Source organism: Mercurialis annua, linkage group LG3 (genome assembly GCF_937616625.2).
Source record: "Mercurialis annua linkage group LG3, ddMerAnnu1.2, whole genome shotgun sequence".
NCBI lineage: Eukaryota > Viridiplantae > Streptophyta > Magnoliopsida > Malpighiales > Euphorbiaceae > Mercurialis > Mercurialis annua.
Genome location: NC_065572.1, coordinates 28,816,692 through 28,832,467, shown reverse-complemented (window position 1 = coordinate 28,832,467; position 15,776 = coordinate 28,816,692). Strand labels below are relative to the sequence as shown.

The following is a 15,776-nucleotide window of genomic DNA, read 5'->3' as shown; positions in this document are numbered from 1 at the left end:
ATAGAATTAGATGAGGAGTCATCTAAAGACGAACAAAATGATACAATGGAGTTTGATAAAACCCATAGTGAACCAGAATTAGTAAAATCTACAGAAACACCTCGAAGATCAAGTAGGGTGTCTCATCCACCAGAGAGATATGGTTTTCTTCATGATATACAAGAGTTGTTCATTCATGAAGAAAATGATCAAATAGTTGATCCCTCTACTTATGAGGAAGCTATATGTGATATAGATTCTTCAAGATGGCTTGAAGCTATGAAATCCGAAATGGATTCCATGTACAGTAACCAAGTATGGGAGCTAGTTGATCCACCCGAAGGAATTATACCAATAGGGAACAAATGGATCTTCAAGCGTAAACTTGGTGCTGATGGAAAAGTGGAAACTTTTAAAGCTAGGCTTGTTGCGAAAGGGTTTCGCCAGAGGCAAGGAGTCGATTATGAAGAGACTTTCTCGCCGGTAGCCATGCTTAAGTCCATCCGGATTCTTCTTGCCATAGCTGCACATGTAGATTATGAGGTTTGGCAAATGGATGTCAAGACCGCATTCCTTAATGGACATATTGAGGAGGAAATCTATATGGAACAACCTAAGGGTTTTAAATCCGAAGAAGGTTCCAAGGTGTGTAAATTAAAACGATCCATATATGGATTGAAGCAAGCTTCGAGAAGTTGGAATCGTCGTTTTGATGAAGCTGTAAAGAGTTACGAGTTTATCAAAAACGAAGATGAACCATGTGTTTACAAGAAGGTTAGTGGGAGTGCAATTACTTTCCTAGTCTTATACGTAGATGATATTTTACTAATAGGAAATGATGTCGGTATGTTAACCTCTGTAAAGCTTTGGTTATCCAAAACTTTCTCCATAAAAGACCTCGGAGAAGCGACTTACATTCTCGGCATTAGACTCTATAGAGATAGATCTAAGAGAATGATTGGTCTCTCCCAAAGGCTCTACTTAGAAAAGATATTGAAAAAGTTCAATATGGAAAATTCTAAGAGAGGATTGATTCCTGTTAGACATGGAATTCACCTTTCGAAGGAAATGTCTCCAAAGACTTCTGAAGAAAGAGTTGAAATGGCAAAGATACCATATGCTTCGGCAATTGGTAGTCTTATGTACGCTATGTTGTGTACGCGGCCAGATATTGCCTATGCAGTTAGTTTGACTAGCAGATATCAATCCAATCCAGGTTCAGAATACTGGATGACGGTTAAGAATATCTTTAAGTACTTGAGAAGAACTAAAGATATGGTCTTAACATATGGAGGAGGTTATCTTAAAATAGATGGCTTTACAGATTCTGATTTTCAATCAGATTTAGACGATCGTAAGTCTATATCTGGATTCGTATTCACATGTAATGGAGGAGCAGTGAGTTGGAAGAGTTCCAAACAAGAAACCACTGCAGATTCCACTACAGAAGCCGAGTATATTGCGGCATCAGATGCTGCAAAGGAAGCTGTTTGGATTAAGAAGTTTGTTTCTGAACTTGGTGTGGTTCCTACCATTGAGTCGGCGGTTCCTCTTTTCTGCGACAACAATGGTGCTATAGCCCAGGCAAAGGAACCCCGGTCTCACCAAAAATCCAAACACATAGAAAGGCGATATCATATTATCCGAGAAATTGTTGGGAAAGGAGATGTGTCTCTCCAAAAGATAGCATCAGCCGAAAACACGGCTGACCCACTGACAAAGCCCATGACCCAGAGTCAATTAGATTTACATCTTGAGAAGATGGGGCTTAGATATAGTAGCCAATGGCACTAGTGCAAGTGGGAGATTGTTGGTAGTTTGTGCCCTAGGGCCATTTTGTATTTATTCTTGTATAAACAAATCCCATTGGCAATGATATATATGTTTTTATTTGAACTAAGTGTCTCATAAACTAAGTGTTTATTTAATACATATTGTCTTTATCATATTGTGATAGAATCTATTCTTAAGGTAGTAAGAATATGAGTGACAGATTCTATTATACAAGTGATCTAAATAATCGTTCACGATCGATGGGGTCCTACGAATAAGGGCATCGCATTATCCCGAAAAGATCGTCACCTCTGTTTATTCTCCTGATTAGTAAAGAGTTACTAATTATAGGAAGTAGTGAGTCTCATACTACTTGATGGGGATCAGAATAAACATGTGGACACTCAAGGTGTTGAGTGAGTCGAACAAGTGAAGCTAGATGACTTATACATGGTAATTCATTAAAGTCAATTTAATGTCATCTAGTTCATAATTGTACATATGTCCTTTGACTTGCGGTGACACTATCTTGTATATAGGTGATTAGAGTTTGATACTCCTTAACTCTAGATCTTTCATGAGCTAGAGCCGCGGGATGTGTTGGCTCTAGTTAGTTGTATATGGAGATAGGGGTTTAACCTAGAAAGGATTCATCACTCTGAATGAACGGAGACAAGATTCTATGCTATCTCAAATTGTTCTTGATGGAGGATAAAACCTGCGCAGGTGTATATGACTTACATAGAAAGTTGTTTCTAGTGGAAGTCATATTTATCAAGAACTAGAATTGAGAGATGAGGTCATATAATCAAGACTAACAGTGTTTGACTTAACCGTGACACTAGTTGAGATTGGAATCTTAGATGAAGGGAATTTTGAGTGTACGGTAATTATGAACATTGGTTCATAAAGAATGCATCGAAACATTCATCTCTATTTGGGGGTCGTGATATGTTGCTAGACGTCACTCTCGATCTACGAGAATTAATAATTAAATGGGATTTAATTATTTAATATAAGAAAGGCGTTTCTTATGACTCTCGTTGCCATATAGATCTGAAACTAGTTAGTCACACACAATAGAGTGTGCAACCGATTGAGTTTACAAAAGATCGATTTCATATAGATACTAGCATATCTCGGAAATTAATCTAAGATGAAAAACAAGTACAAATTAGGGACTAATTTGTAAGAGTTATAAATTAGTAGGAACCTAATTGTACTATGTCCAAGTTAATTAGGGACTAATTTATAAGAGTTATAAATTAGTAGGAACCTAATTATATTTTAACCAAGTTTTATGATTAAATGGCTTAAGTAATTAATTAGTGTAATTAATGATACTTAAATCATTAATCATAAGCTAATGGAATGATGATGTCATGGTGAAGTAATGAGATAAGGAAATAAGCTTATATGTGATGTCATATGATGACATCACCTATATGATGTCACCTATGTGATGTCACCACATGAAAGGTGTCATGTGGTGGCAACACCTTTGCTTGGTGTGACACCTAGCATGCAAGGTGTTGCATTCTTAAGGCATGCTCTAGCCTATAAATAGACCATGTCCTTGCTCATTTCAAAACACACAACACACATCTCACTACAAAGTTGTAGAGAGAGAAAGCACTTGAAGAAGTTCAAGTATTCATCAATCACGGGAAAAACTTGGCGACGTTTTTCATACATCCGAGCAAGGTAGTGATCGCGGCAAGAGTTTGAGCTTAGGGCTGCTCGGCAAGAGGAACTCTTGCAGGATTACTTCAAGGCGAGGATTCAATCGGACGCATACTCGTGTGGACGAGATTGAGGTCGCCGTACTTTCGGGACTACAAGAATCGTTGGAGAATCGACATAGGTATTCTTCTTACGATTCCTAGATGCGTGCTTTAATTAATAAATGATACGACGATCCATTTGTTGTTGATATGATCAACTTTAGGATCCGGATTGTTGGAATTTCGATTTTGAATTGAAATATACGATTCGGACCTGCGCCTCCCGCTGCGCCAACACTATTATCCCATATCAAAGCATATAATTAAACTCGTTATATCAAACAAGCGATCTAGTCCAAAACTAATTAGATAAGGTTCTCGCCAAAATATACCAGCAAACTTTAAAACATCATGCGAATCAAGTTGTACACACGACAAGGACTAAACTCGACAAAACCATTAACCTTAACGAATCCATAAACACGTACTACATAAAGACATTCCAAGGAGTATATCACTTTAACTAATGATAACAAAATCTTCAAACTACATACAAACCAACTCATTTAGAAAAATTCTTCCACTCATACCATAAGCAAGCATACATCCCGAAGTTACCTAAGGTAATTAAATACCAACATACATACCAATTTTGTACAAACCAAATTTTATTCTGCACACAAAAGGTTTAACAACCAAATGAAACGATATCCCACTTTCAATAGCAAAAATTTACAATCAACAGTATTGATCAACCAACCTTTACTGTCGAAACCTACTCATCAGAATTCACAAATCAACTAACTCATAAATCCGAACCAAACTGAAATTCTCAAAATTGTTTCACCAAATATAAATATAAATTTGCTAACAAGAGATCACCTAAATCACATTCACCAGTAATCGGGTCATTGGTTATGCTCAAAACCAAACTTATAGGGAAATAATTCAAATTACAAAACATTACAACTTCCCTCTTCTCTTTAAAAGACATTAATATCTTATAAATCCTTTTATATTTAAAACCAAAATACTTTTATTGTTGGGAAAACTCCAGTTTTGAGAACACATTAAAATTTTAAAACATTCGTATTTGAATTTACAGTTACACGTTACTTTCAAATAAGTTTTCAAATTTATAAAACTGTTCAACTAACAAATTTTTTATTCTCTTTAATTAAAACTTGATAAAATTTTATCCTTTGTCAAAATGGAAAAATAAATTTATATTGAAAATATCCTCGCTCGCACAATATTCTATTTAAGTATATCAAAATGTTTAAACAAAATGGAACATGTAAAAACGAAACTTCTTTTAAAATGACAATATATACACACACGTGGAGCATAGCCAAATCCCCTAATCCAACAACTCTCAAATCACAACTCGAAAGTTAGCACATAAGCCTTCTAATCTGACCTCAAAATCCTATCATACATATTACAACAATAACTAGAGTGCAACCTTATATCCAATACTACTTCCTACGAAATACAAAATTATGATACTACAAACCAATCAATCATAACGTAATCATCAATTCAGCACCATCATCACAGAGTATTTGTCTAGCTATATTTCGGTAACAGTTTCAAAATCATTTAAAATACATTTATCACAAAGTGACTCGCGAGTTTGTTTCAAAATATTTTCCTCAAAACACTTTATTGATAAAATCCATTTTACATAATTGTGCGCCAGGGTGATGACATCTCTCATCCCCAAAGAGTTGCATCCAACTCTAATAATTTCTATGCACGTGATGCATGTACTATTATGCATGTACCAATTATATTTCTGTTTTATTTAGTGAGCATACATAGTGCTCGATGCAATTCCCTATTCGTGATATTCATAATGCATGTTCATGACATGTCTGGGCACAATTACGTGATAAAAAAAATCATTTCAAATACTTTAGATAATAAACATTTGAAATTAATTTTTCAATAAACATTTGCTAGACATTACACTCTGTGAGATGTGTATTCGATAGCCTCAACATATTTCCCAAATTCCATACTTGCAATCCACCAAATCATATGATACTAACATAACATATCAAAATGACTACACCACTAAATTTCCTTATGCGAAAATAATATTCAAATTAACCTCAACCAAACTGAAATTATACTTAAATAAAAACGACACATACCATAATTATCTACGAAACTCACTTTCAGTTTCGGCATCGCGCCGTCCAACATAACATAAGCACCAGTGTGATAATACACCGATATATCTCCTCGAGTCAGAATTTCCAATATCCTTATCTAAGATAATCAGGAACCACCAACCATTCCAAAGAAATACTTTCCTCATCTTCCATATCGAAACCCAAAGATGTCGACCCATAAAACAAAATAATAAAATAAAACATAAGGGCTAAACAAAGGTTCGACTTAAATATTAATACCAATCATCAAGGTTAAGCCAAAGCAACACCTGCTAGCAATGACCTCATGTGCTATCCGCACAACGAGACAAATAAGATAAAACAACTAATATAGCAAAACTTAACCAATATACGAGACATACTAACACGAACAACACCAACAAGTTATCATTTTCACCTAACCATAAATCACCGAAGCATGCCTCATCCCGCATTTAATCCAAATATCTATCTATATAACAAATCATAACCATTGAAGGCAACTAACATGTCAGCAAAAGCATTGAGCATGAAACATCCAATTTGATTACTATATAACGACCGACATGGCATACAGAACCCATATAATCTAGTCATATCTCAAATCTCAAAACAAAACATGCCACAACATACTCAGAATCGTTGTAATAAAATCAACATTTGGTATGACATCGATCAAAAGGAAAGCCTTTTAAACTCTTTTCAAAACTAAATTAATTCGCAATAGTTTTCGAGTTCTAGTCGAATTCCACAGTTTAAAAATCACTTCTTTAAAAAAAATTATTTACATGAAACAATTGATTAAAATTTCCAAAGTATTTCAATTTAATAAATCACCGACTTAGCCGAGTCATTACAACTACCGAGCTCAACTCCCACTTTGGGGTGACCCAAGTCAAACCCACAACAACCAATTATAAAACGTATTCAAAGCATTTATAAATTCGGAAAGAAGCATTTAAATAAAATCTCAATTTTCTTTCAAAAATAGGAGCTCACTTAACCCAAGTATTAAACATCAATTCAAAAACAAAAGTGTGAAAAAGGTAAATCACACAACCATTATGTATACACCTAATTCAGCCAACCACAAAAATACCAAACATATGACCAACGACGCTTCAACGTGGACATACCACATCATGGTAAAAAAAATAACAACAACAATATTAAATCCTCAAAATGGTGAATCATCTCATAAATATTATTATTTAGAAAATAATCTTTGGTCAATACCAAGCCAACCTAAGATTCTAAAATACGTGAAATTTATTTTACTTCGAAAATAACCAAAAATCACATTTTTTTTTGAAAGTATTAAAACTAGACTTACCTTCCAATTCTCGTGTCAAAATACCAATCAAATCAAAATTATTTTCTCAATAAAACCAATGCGTGACCAAACAACGCGTAGCCACAAATCATGCTTAAACATTTAACACAAAAAACCTTTGAAAGCAACACAAGGCCAACGCCTAACGTATTCTCTTATGTGTCAACCTATATGGCAACCAATAAATACGGCTAAAGGCAAAGTGTACTCACCAACAAGGAGAGAGCAATCAAATATGCTTGTAATCATCCAAGCATGAAAACAAACAAATAATCACCCAAGGTAAACATCATATAAGACACAATAGCCAATAAAACATCACCCATAGTAAACACCATATAAGGCACAACAGCCAACCAAAACGTCACCCGAAGTAAACACCATATAAGGTACAACAGCCAACAAAATATTACCCAAAGTATATCTCATATATGGCTCAACAGCCAACAAATCACCCAATGATTAAGTAATGAACATTCCAAAGTAAAGCATCCGTTAAATATAAGACCGACGCACAACACTCCTAAAGGTGAAGGTAGGAAGTTTTGAAAACAAAAGATGACGTTTCAAAAGACAAGACTTGAGTCCTAATTCCGCAGTAGATCCTATGACATAACCACAACTTAACATTCCATAACACAGTAAACACGTAACATGCAAAATGGCCTTAGTTTGAAACCAAAGCTCTGATACCAACTTTGTCACGACCCAATTTCATGAATCGTGACCGGCGCTAGGGTATGGGTATGGTTGTACCAAAACCCGTAGCAAGCCTCGCAGAAATCAAATAAACATTTAAACCTGCAGAAAACTGCTCGGGGGCAACCGAGACTCCAACCTAGGTCTAGCATTTTATAATACAGTTCAAATATAAATAACTTAAATATCTTAAATGTTCAACAACATGCCTTATATATAACAATATCGTAATCCGGAGTAATCATGCCAAATATAAATAATCGAATATATCGACAATTCCAAAGTGTAATATCAGATGTAATAAGTAAACTAGTTCTACTGCGGTCTAAGAGTTCGAAAACAGTAACTAGTTAAATAACATAAAAACCTCCGAAGAATCAAAAGAATCGGAGTGGACCGGCTTTCAAATCATAAACCTGGAAAATTTGGGAAAACAACGGGGTCAGATATACTGAGATGAGTTCGCAATACTATTTACATTTATTAAGTTTAAAACCCTTAAATCAAAACAGTTTATACTAATATAGTATGATTATGGAAAACAGTATTGAAATGATCCTAGCGTAAGTATGACATAGCATACCGATAAACCCAGAGTGGACGGGAACAAATCCTCGTCATATATATATACCAGCGTAAGCAAGACTTTAGTCTGCCGTTTCCCAGATTACTTACCGGTGCACACAGTCTCGATACAAGCCTATCGAGTAGCTCGTTTCAATCCAGATCCATAATCGCTTAAAACAGTTCAAAAGCATTTATAATATTAAAAATAAATTGCGGTACTTAATAAAGCGGTAAATAGCACTACAAACTCACTGCTTGCTTATCCACGTAAATCTTGGCAAATAGCTAACCCTGCGTAGACTCCGAAGCACGAGCAGTCGACGGGTCTAAAACAATGTATATGTTAAAATCTGAACAACCCCTAACTCTAAGATTACTAGACACCATATAGGACTAGCATCTTAACACAACCAAAGATCAACATTCGAAACACAGTAATCCCAAAGCCAAAGTACATACATATCCAACCAATACAATAACTAGTTAAGTTTAGGTGAGTTCTCGTTTTCAAAAAACAATCCAGAGTAATATAATTCAATAACACCTTTTCGAAATCCAACATATCCCAGAGTAGTGTGTTAGCCATATATCAACTATATGCTTAACACAACATGTCGGGCGACACAAGTCTAACCCGACCCAACCAGAGTAAAATCCAAAGTTAAATCCTTTAAAATGAAACCAATGTATTTGAAAACAAGGAACTCACTATAAGCTTAACCAAAATTCAAACCAATACCACAAATAGCAACAATAACCAATAGACTGTCAACACTTGACAATTCCACCTGGAGTTCATATTTCTCAATTAAAACACATTAAGTGTAAATAAACATGACTCCAAAACACATTGAAATGATAAACTCAGATCTGAACTGCCATAGCAACAATTTGTTATCCAAATAACCCAAGGTAAACAAACATCCTTTATATACTCAAATGATTTCCAGTCATATGTAAATATTCTTAAAACAACGTTTTATTCCAATTAAAACCACCTTTAACATATAATCTAGCCTTAGTCAATTATATCCAATCACCCAAAGTAGGAATTTCCCATTAACAATCTTTTAACCTTCAAAATAACATTTTCAACTTTTAGTTTAAAGTTCAAAACAGAATTCAATTCCACAACTTAACCCAAGTGATACATTGTTTCATTTAAACGATTCCTCCAATCACCCAATGTATTGTTAAACATCTAACAACCTATGATTCATTTACTTTGAAATTTCCAGATTTTTAATAAAGGCTTAAAACAGAATTATAAATCAGAACGACAGCAACTCCATATAAACCTTCAATCAAACAAGTATTCCAATCATCCAATGTATAGCCAACATCAATAAGTCACAACCAATACACATAGATTATTTCCAGAATTTCAAATCAAAGCAAAACAGAAAATATAAAGCCAAAACACTCAAGTATAGATTCATACAACAATTTAGCAATCTCTACACCATATAAGAAGGGATTAGAACCACATACCTCTTGATTAGACTAAGAACAATAAAACCCAGAAATCAATCAACCCAAATCAGCCAAGGATTAAAATTGAGAGGAATGTTGATAGGAATGAGTTAGAATATGACTCCAGCCGTTTTAGGGTTTTAAAAGTCGATGGAAAAGAGTTTAGGTCTAATAAGGGGTCTTTAAATAGAAAAACAGCGAACTGAACAGTGCAAGTTCGCGCCCGCTAAGTATAGTTCGCACCCGCTAACTTCAACAGCATTCGTTAGCGACCGCTAACTATAGTTCGCGCCCGCGAACTCAATAAAAACACGATCCGACCGACCAGATTTTAGTAAATCCTCTTAGGAACAACATATCCGAACGGCGGCCCGATCCGACGGTGCAATTGGGAGATATGGACATTTTACTAAAGCATGTCATATCAGGAAAAAACATAAACACTTATTCAATAAGGCTCAGAACCTAATCAAAACAACACACCGAAGGTTATGAAAACCAAATCATGGTTTCAAGGAACCAAACCACCAAGGACCAACCCGAAACACATCGAAAAAATCATCGGAACAATCCGGAAAAACACGGGGTATTACATAAACGTTTGGCTTAAATCGCGAAAAAGGTGAAACATTTGGTTTTGTTTTATAATGTTTGTAAACATTTGGCTTAAATCGCTAAAAAGGTGCAACGTTTGGTTTTGTTTCTTAACGTTTGTAAGCGTTCGGCTTAAATTGCTATAAAGGTGAAACGCTTGGATTTGTTTCGTAACGTTTGTAAATGTTTGGATTTGTTTCATAACGTTTGTAAACGTTTGGCTTAAATCGCTAAAAAGGCGAAACATTTGGTATTGTTTCGTAACGTTTCTAAACGTTTGGCTTAAATGACTAAAAAGGTGAAACATTTGGTTTTGTTTCGTAATGTTTGTAAACGTTTGGCTTAAATCGCTAAAAAGGTGAAACGTTTGGATTTGTTTCGTAGCGTTTGTAAACGTTTGGCTTAAATCGCTAAAAAAGTGATACGTTTTGTTTTGTTCCGTAACTTATGTAAACGTTTGGATTAAATTGCTTAAAAGTGAAACGCTTGGATTTGTTTCGTAACGTTTATAAACGTTTGGCTTAAATTGCTAAAAAGGGGTAACGTTTGGTTTTGTTTCGTAGCGTTTGCATTCTTTTTGGCTTATGTTGCTATAAAGTTGAAACGCTTGGATTTCTTTTGTAGCTTTTGTAAACGTTTGGCTTTGTTTCGTAACGTTTGTAAACGTTCGGCTTAAATCGTTAAAAAGGTGAAACATTTGGTTTTATTTCGTAACGTTTGTAATCGTTTGGCTTAAATTACTAAAAAGATGAAACGTTTGGATTTTCGTTTTGTAAACGTTTAGCTTACATTGCTAAAAAGGGGAAACGTTTGGCATAAATCGCTAAAAAGGTGAAAAGTTTGGTTTTGTTTCGTAACGTTTGTAAACGTTTGGCTTAAATTGCTATACTGGGGAAACGCTTAGATTTGTTTCGTAACGTTTGGATTTGTTTCGTAACGTTTGTAAACGTTTGGCTTAAATCGCTAAAACGTTGAAATGTTTGGATTTGTTTCGTAACGTTTGTAAAAGTTTGACTTAAATTTCTAAAAAGGGGAAACGTTTGGCTTAAATAGCTAAAAAGGCGAAACGTTTGGATTTATTTTGTAACGTTTGTAAACATTTGGCTTAAATATCTATAAACGTTAAACGCTTGGATTTGTTTTGTAACGTTTGTAAACGTTTGGATTTGTTTCGTAACGTTTGTAAACGTTTGACTTAAATCGCTAAAAAGGTGAAACGTTTGGATTTGTTTTGTAGCGTTTGTAAACGTTTGGCTTAAAGCTAAAAAGGTGAAACACTTGGATTTGTTTCGTAACGTTTGTAAACATTTGGCTTAAATTGCTAAAAAGGTGAAACATTTGGATTTGTTTTGTTTTGTAAATGTTTAGCTTACATTGCTAAAAAGGGGAAACGTTTGGCATAAATCGCTAAAAAGGTGAAACGTTTGGTTTTGTTTCGTAACGTTTGTAAACGTTTGGCTTAAATTGAGATAATGGGAAACGCTTAGATTTGTTTCGTAACGTTTGTAAACGTTTGGATTTGTTTCGTAACGTTTGTAAATGTTTGGCTTAAATCGCTAAAAAGTTGAAATGTTTGGATTTGTTTCGTAACGTTTGTAATAGTTTGGTTTAAATTTCGAAAAAGGGGAAACGTTTGGCTTAAATCGCTAAAAAGGCGAAACGTTTGGATTTATTTTGTAACGTTTATAATCATTTGGCTTAAATTTCTATAAACGTGAAACGCTTGGATTTGTTTTGTAACGTTTGTAAACATTTGGATTTGTTCCGTAACGTTTGTAAACATTTGACTTAAATCGCCAAAAAGGTGAAACGTTTGGATTTGTTTGGTAGCGTTTGTAAACGTTTGGCTTAAATCGCTAAAAAGGTGAAACACTTGGATTTGTTTCGTAACGTTTGTAAACGTTAGGCTTAAATTGCTAAAAAGGTGAAACACTTGGTTTTGTTTCGTAGCGTTTGTAAAGGTTTGGCTTAAATCACTAAAAAGGTGAAACGTTTGGATTTGTTTCGTACCGTTTTATACGTTTGGCTTAAATCGCTAAAATGGGGAAACGTTTGGATTTGTTTTGTAACGTTTGTAAACGTTTGGCTTAAATCGCTAAAAAGGTTAAACATTTGGATTTGTTTCCTAACGTTTGTATATGTTTGGCTTAAATCGCTAAAAAGGGGAAACGTTTGAAATTTCGTAACATTTGTAAACGTTTTGCTTAAATCTCTAAAAACGTGAAACGTTTTGATTTGTTTAATAACATTTGTAAATGTTTGGCTTAAATCGCTAAAAAGGCGAAACGTTTGGATTTGTTCCGTAAGGTTTGAAAACGTTGGGCTTAAATCGCAAAAAAGGTGAAACGTTTGGTTTTGTTTCGTAACATTTATAAACGTTCGGCTTAAATCGCTAAAAAGGTGAAATGTTTGTTAACATTTGATTTAATTTCTAAATAGGTGAAACATTTGGATTTGTCTCGTAACATTTGTAAATGTTTGGCTTAAATTACTAAAAATGTGAAATGTTTAGTTTTGTTTCGTAACGTTTTAAACGTTTGGTTTAAATTGCTAAAAAGGTGAAACACATCGATTTATTTCGTAACGTTTGTAAACGTTTGGCTTAAAGTGCTAAAAAGTTGAAACGCTTGGATTTTTCTCGTAACGTTTGTAAACGTTTGGCTTAAATCGCTAAAAAGATGAAACGTTTGGATTTGTTTCGTAAGGGTTGTAAACGTTTGGCTTAGATCGATAAAAAAGGGAAACGTTTGGTTTTATTTCGTAACCTTTGTAAACGTTCGGCTTAAATCGCTAAAAAGGGGAAGTTGTTGGATTTGTTTCGTAACATTTTAAACGTTTGGATTTGTTTCAAAACGTTTAGATTTGTTTCGTACCATTTGTAAATGTTTGGCTTCAATCACTAAAATAGTGAAACGTTTCGATTTGTTTCGTAACGTTTGTAAATGTTTGTCTTAAATCTCTAAAAATGTGAAACGTTTAGATTTGTTTGGTAACGTTTACAAACGTTTGGTTTTGTTTCGTAACGTTTATAAACGTTTGGCTTAAAATGGGGAAACATTTGGTTGTTTTTTGTAGCGTTTGTAAATGTTTGGATTTGTTTCGTAACGTGTTAAACGTTTGTTTTGTTTCGTAACGTTTGTAAACGTTTGGCTTAAATCGCTAAAAAGGTGAAACATTTAGTTTTGTTTCGTAATGTTTGTAAATATTTGGCTTAAATCGATTAAAAGGTGAAATGTTTGGATTTGTTTCGTAACGTTTGTAAACGTTTGCCTTAAATCGCTAAAAAGGTGAAACAATTGTATTTGTTTCGTAACGTTTGTAAATGTATGGCTTAAATCGCTAAAAAGGTGAAACGTTTGGTTTTGTTTCGTAACGTTTGTAAACGTTTGGCTTAAATCCCTAAATACGTGAGACGTTTGGTTTTGTTTCGTAACGTTTGTAAACGTTTGGATTTTTTTCGTAAGGTTATAAACGTTTGGTTTTGTTTCGTAATGTTTGTAAATGTTTGGCTTAAATCACTAATAAAGTGAAACGTTTGCTTTTGTTTCATAACGTTTGTAAACGTTTCACTTAAATCGCTAAAAAGGTGAAACGTTTGGTTTTGTTTCGTAACGTTTGTAAACGTTTTGATTTGTTTAGTAACGTTTTAAATGTTTGGTTTTGTTTCATAACGTTTGTAAACGTTTGGATTATTTTCGTAACGTTCATTTCGTAACGTTTTAAAAGTTTGGTTTTGTTTCGTAATGTTTGTAAATGTTTGGCTTAAATTGCTAATAAAGTGAAACTTTTGGTTTTGTTTCGTAACATATGTAAACGTTTGGCTTAAATCGCTGAAAAGGTAAAACGTTTGGTTTTGTTTTGAACGTTTGTAAACGTTTCGATTTGTTTCGCAACGTTTTCAACGTTTGGTTGTTTCGTAACGTTTGTAAATGTTTGGCTTAAATCCTAAAAAGGTGAAACGTTTGGTTTTATTTCGTAATGTTTGTAATCATTTGGCTTAAATCGGTAAAAAGGTGAAACGTTTGGATTTGTTTCCTAACGTTTGAAAAAGTTTTGGTTAAGTCGCTAAAAAGGTGAAACGTTTGGATTTGTTTCGTAGCGTTTGTAAACGTTTGGCTTAAATCGTTAAAAATGTGAAAAGTTTGGTTTTGTTCCATAACGTTAGTAAAAGTTTGGCTTAAATTGCTAAAATGGTGAAACGCTTGTATTTGTTTCGTAACTTTTGTAAGCGTTTGACTTAAATTGTTATAAAGGTGAAACGCTTGGATTTGTTTCGTAACGTTTGTAAATGTTTGGATTTGTTTCATAACGTTTGTAAACGTTTGGCTTAAATCGCTAAAAAGGCGAAACATTTGGTATTGTTTCGTAACGTTTCTAAACGTTTGGCTTAAATGACTAAAAAGGTGAAACATTTGGTTTTGTTTCGTAATGTTTGTAAACGTTTGGCTTAAATCGCTAAAAAGTAGAAACGTTTGGATTTGTTTCATAACGTTTGTAAACGTTTGGGTTCAATTGCTAAAAAGGAGAAACGTTTGGATTTGTTTCGTAGTGTTTGTAAACGTTTGGCTTAAATCGCTAAAAATGTGATACGTTTTGTTTTGTTCCGTAACTTAAGTAAACGTTTGGATTAAATTGCTTAAAAGTGAAACGCTTGGATTTATTTCGTAACGTTTATAAACGTTTGGCTTAAATTGCTAAAAAGGGGAAACGTTTGGTTTTGTTTCGTAGCGTTTGCATTCTTTTTGGTTTATGTTGCTATAAAGTTGAAACGCTTCGATTTCTTTTGTAGCTTTTGTAAACGTTTGGCTTTGTTTCGTAACGTTTGTAAACGTTCGGCTTAAATCGTTAAAAAGATGAAACGTTTGGTTTTATTTCGTAACGTTTGTAATCGTTTGGCTTAAATTACTAAAAAGATGAAACGTTTGGATTTTCGTTTTGTAAACGTTTAGCTTACATTGCTAAAAAAGGGAAACGTTTGGCATAAATCGCTAAAAAGGTGAAAAGTTTCGTTTTGTTTCGTAACGTTTGTAAACGTTTGGCTTAAATTGCTATAATGGGGAAACGCTTAGATTTGTTTCGTAATGTTTGGATTTGTTTCGTAACGTTTGTAAACGTTTGGCTTAAATCGCTAAAAGTTGAAATGTTTGGATTTGTTTCGTAACGTTTGTAAAAGTTTGGTTTAAATAGCTAGAAAGGCGAAACGTTTGGATTTATTTTGTAACGTTTGTAAACATTTGGCTTAAATTTCTATAAACGTGAAACGATTGGATTTGTTTTGTAACGTTTGTAAACGTTTGGATTTGTTTCGTAACGTTTGTAAACGTTTGACTTAAATCGCTAAAAAGGTGAAACGTTTGGATTTGTTTTGTAGCGTTTGTAAACGTTTGGCTTAAAGCTAAAAAGGTGAAACACTTGGATTTGTTTCGTAACGCTTGTAAAGATTTGGCTTAAATTGCTAAAAAGGTGAAACATTTG

The 15,776-nt window shown here is 34.0% G+C and overlaps 1 protein-coding gene across 1 annotated transcript; it reads left to right on the top strand.

Moving 5' to 3' along the window:
* The first annotated feature begins 1,080 nt into the window (after nucleotides 1-1,080).
* LOC126672468 (secreted RxLR effector protein 161-like) lies at nucleotides 1,081-1,949 on the top strand. Its single transcript, XM_050366418.2, has 2 exons — nucleotides 1,081-1,649; nucleotides 1,937-1,949. The coding sequence occupies exons 1-2, from the start codon at nucleotides 1,081-1,083 to the stop codon at nucleotides 1,947-1,949; spliced, it is 582 nt and encodes a 193-aa protein (XP_050222375.1).
* Nucleotides 1,950-15,776: the final 13,827 nt, after the last annotated feature.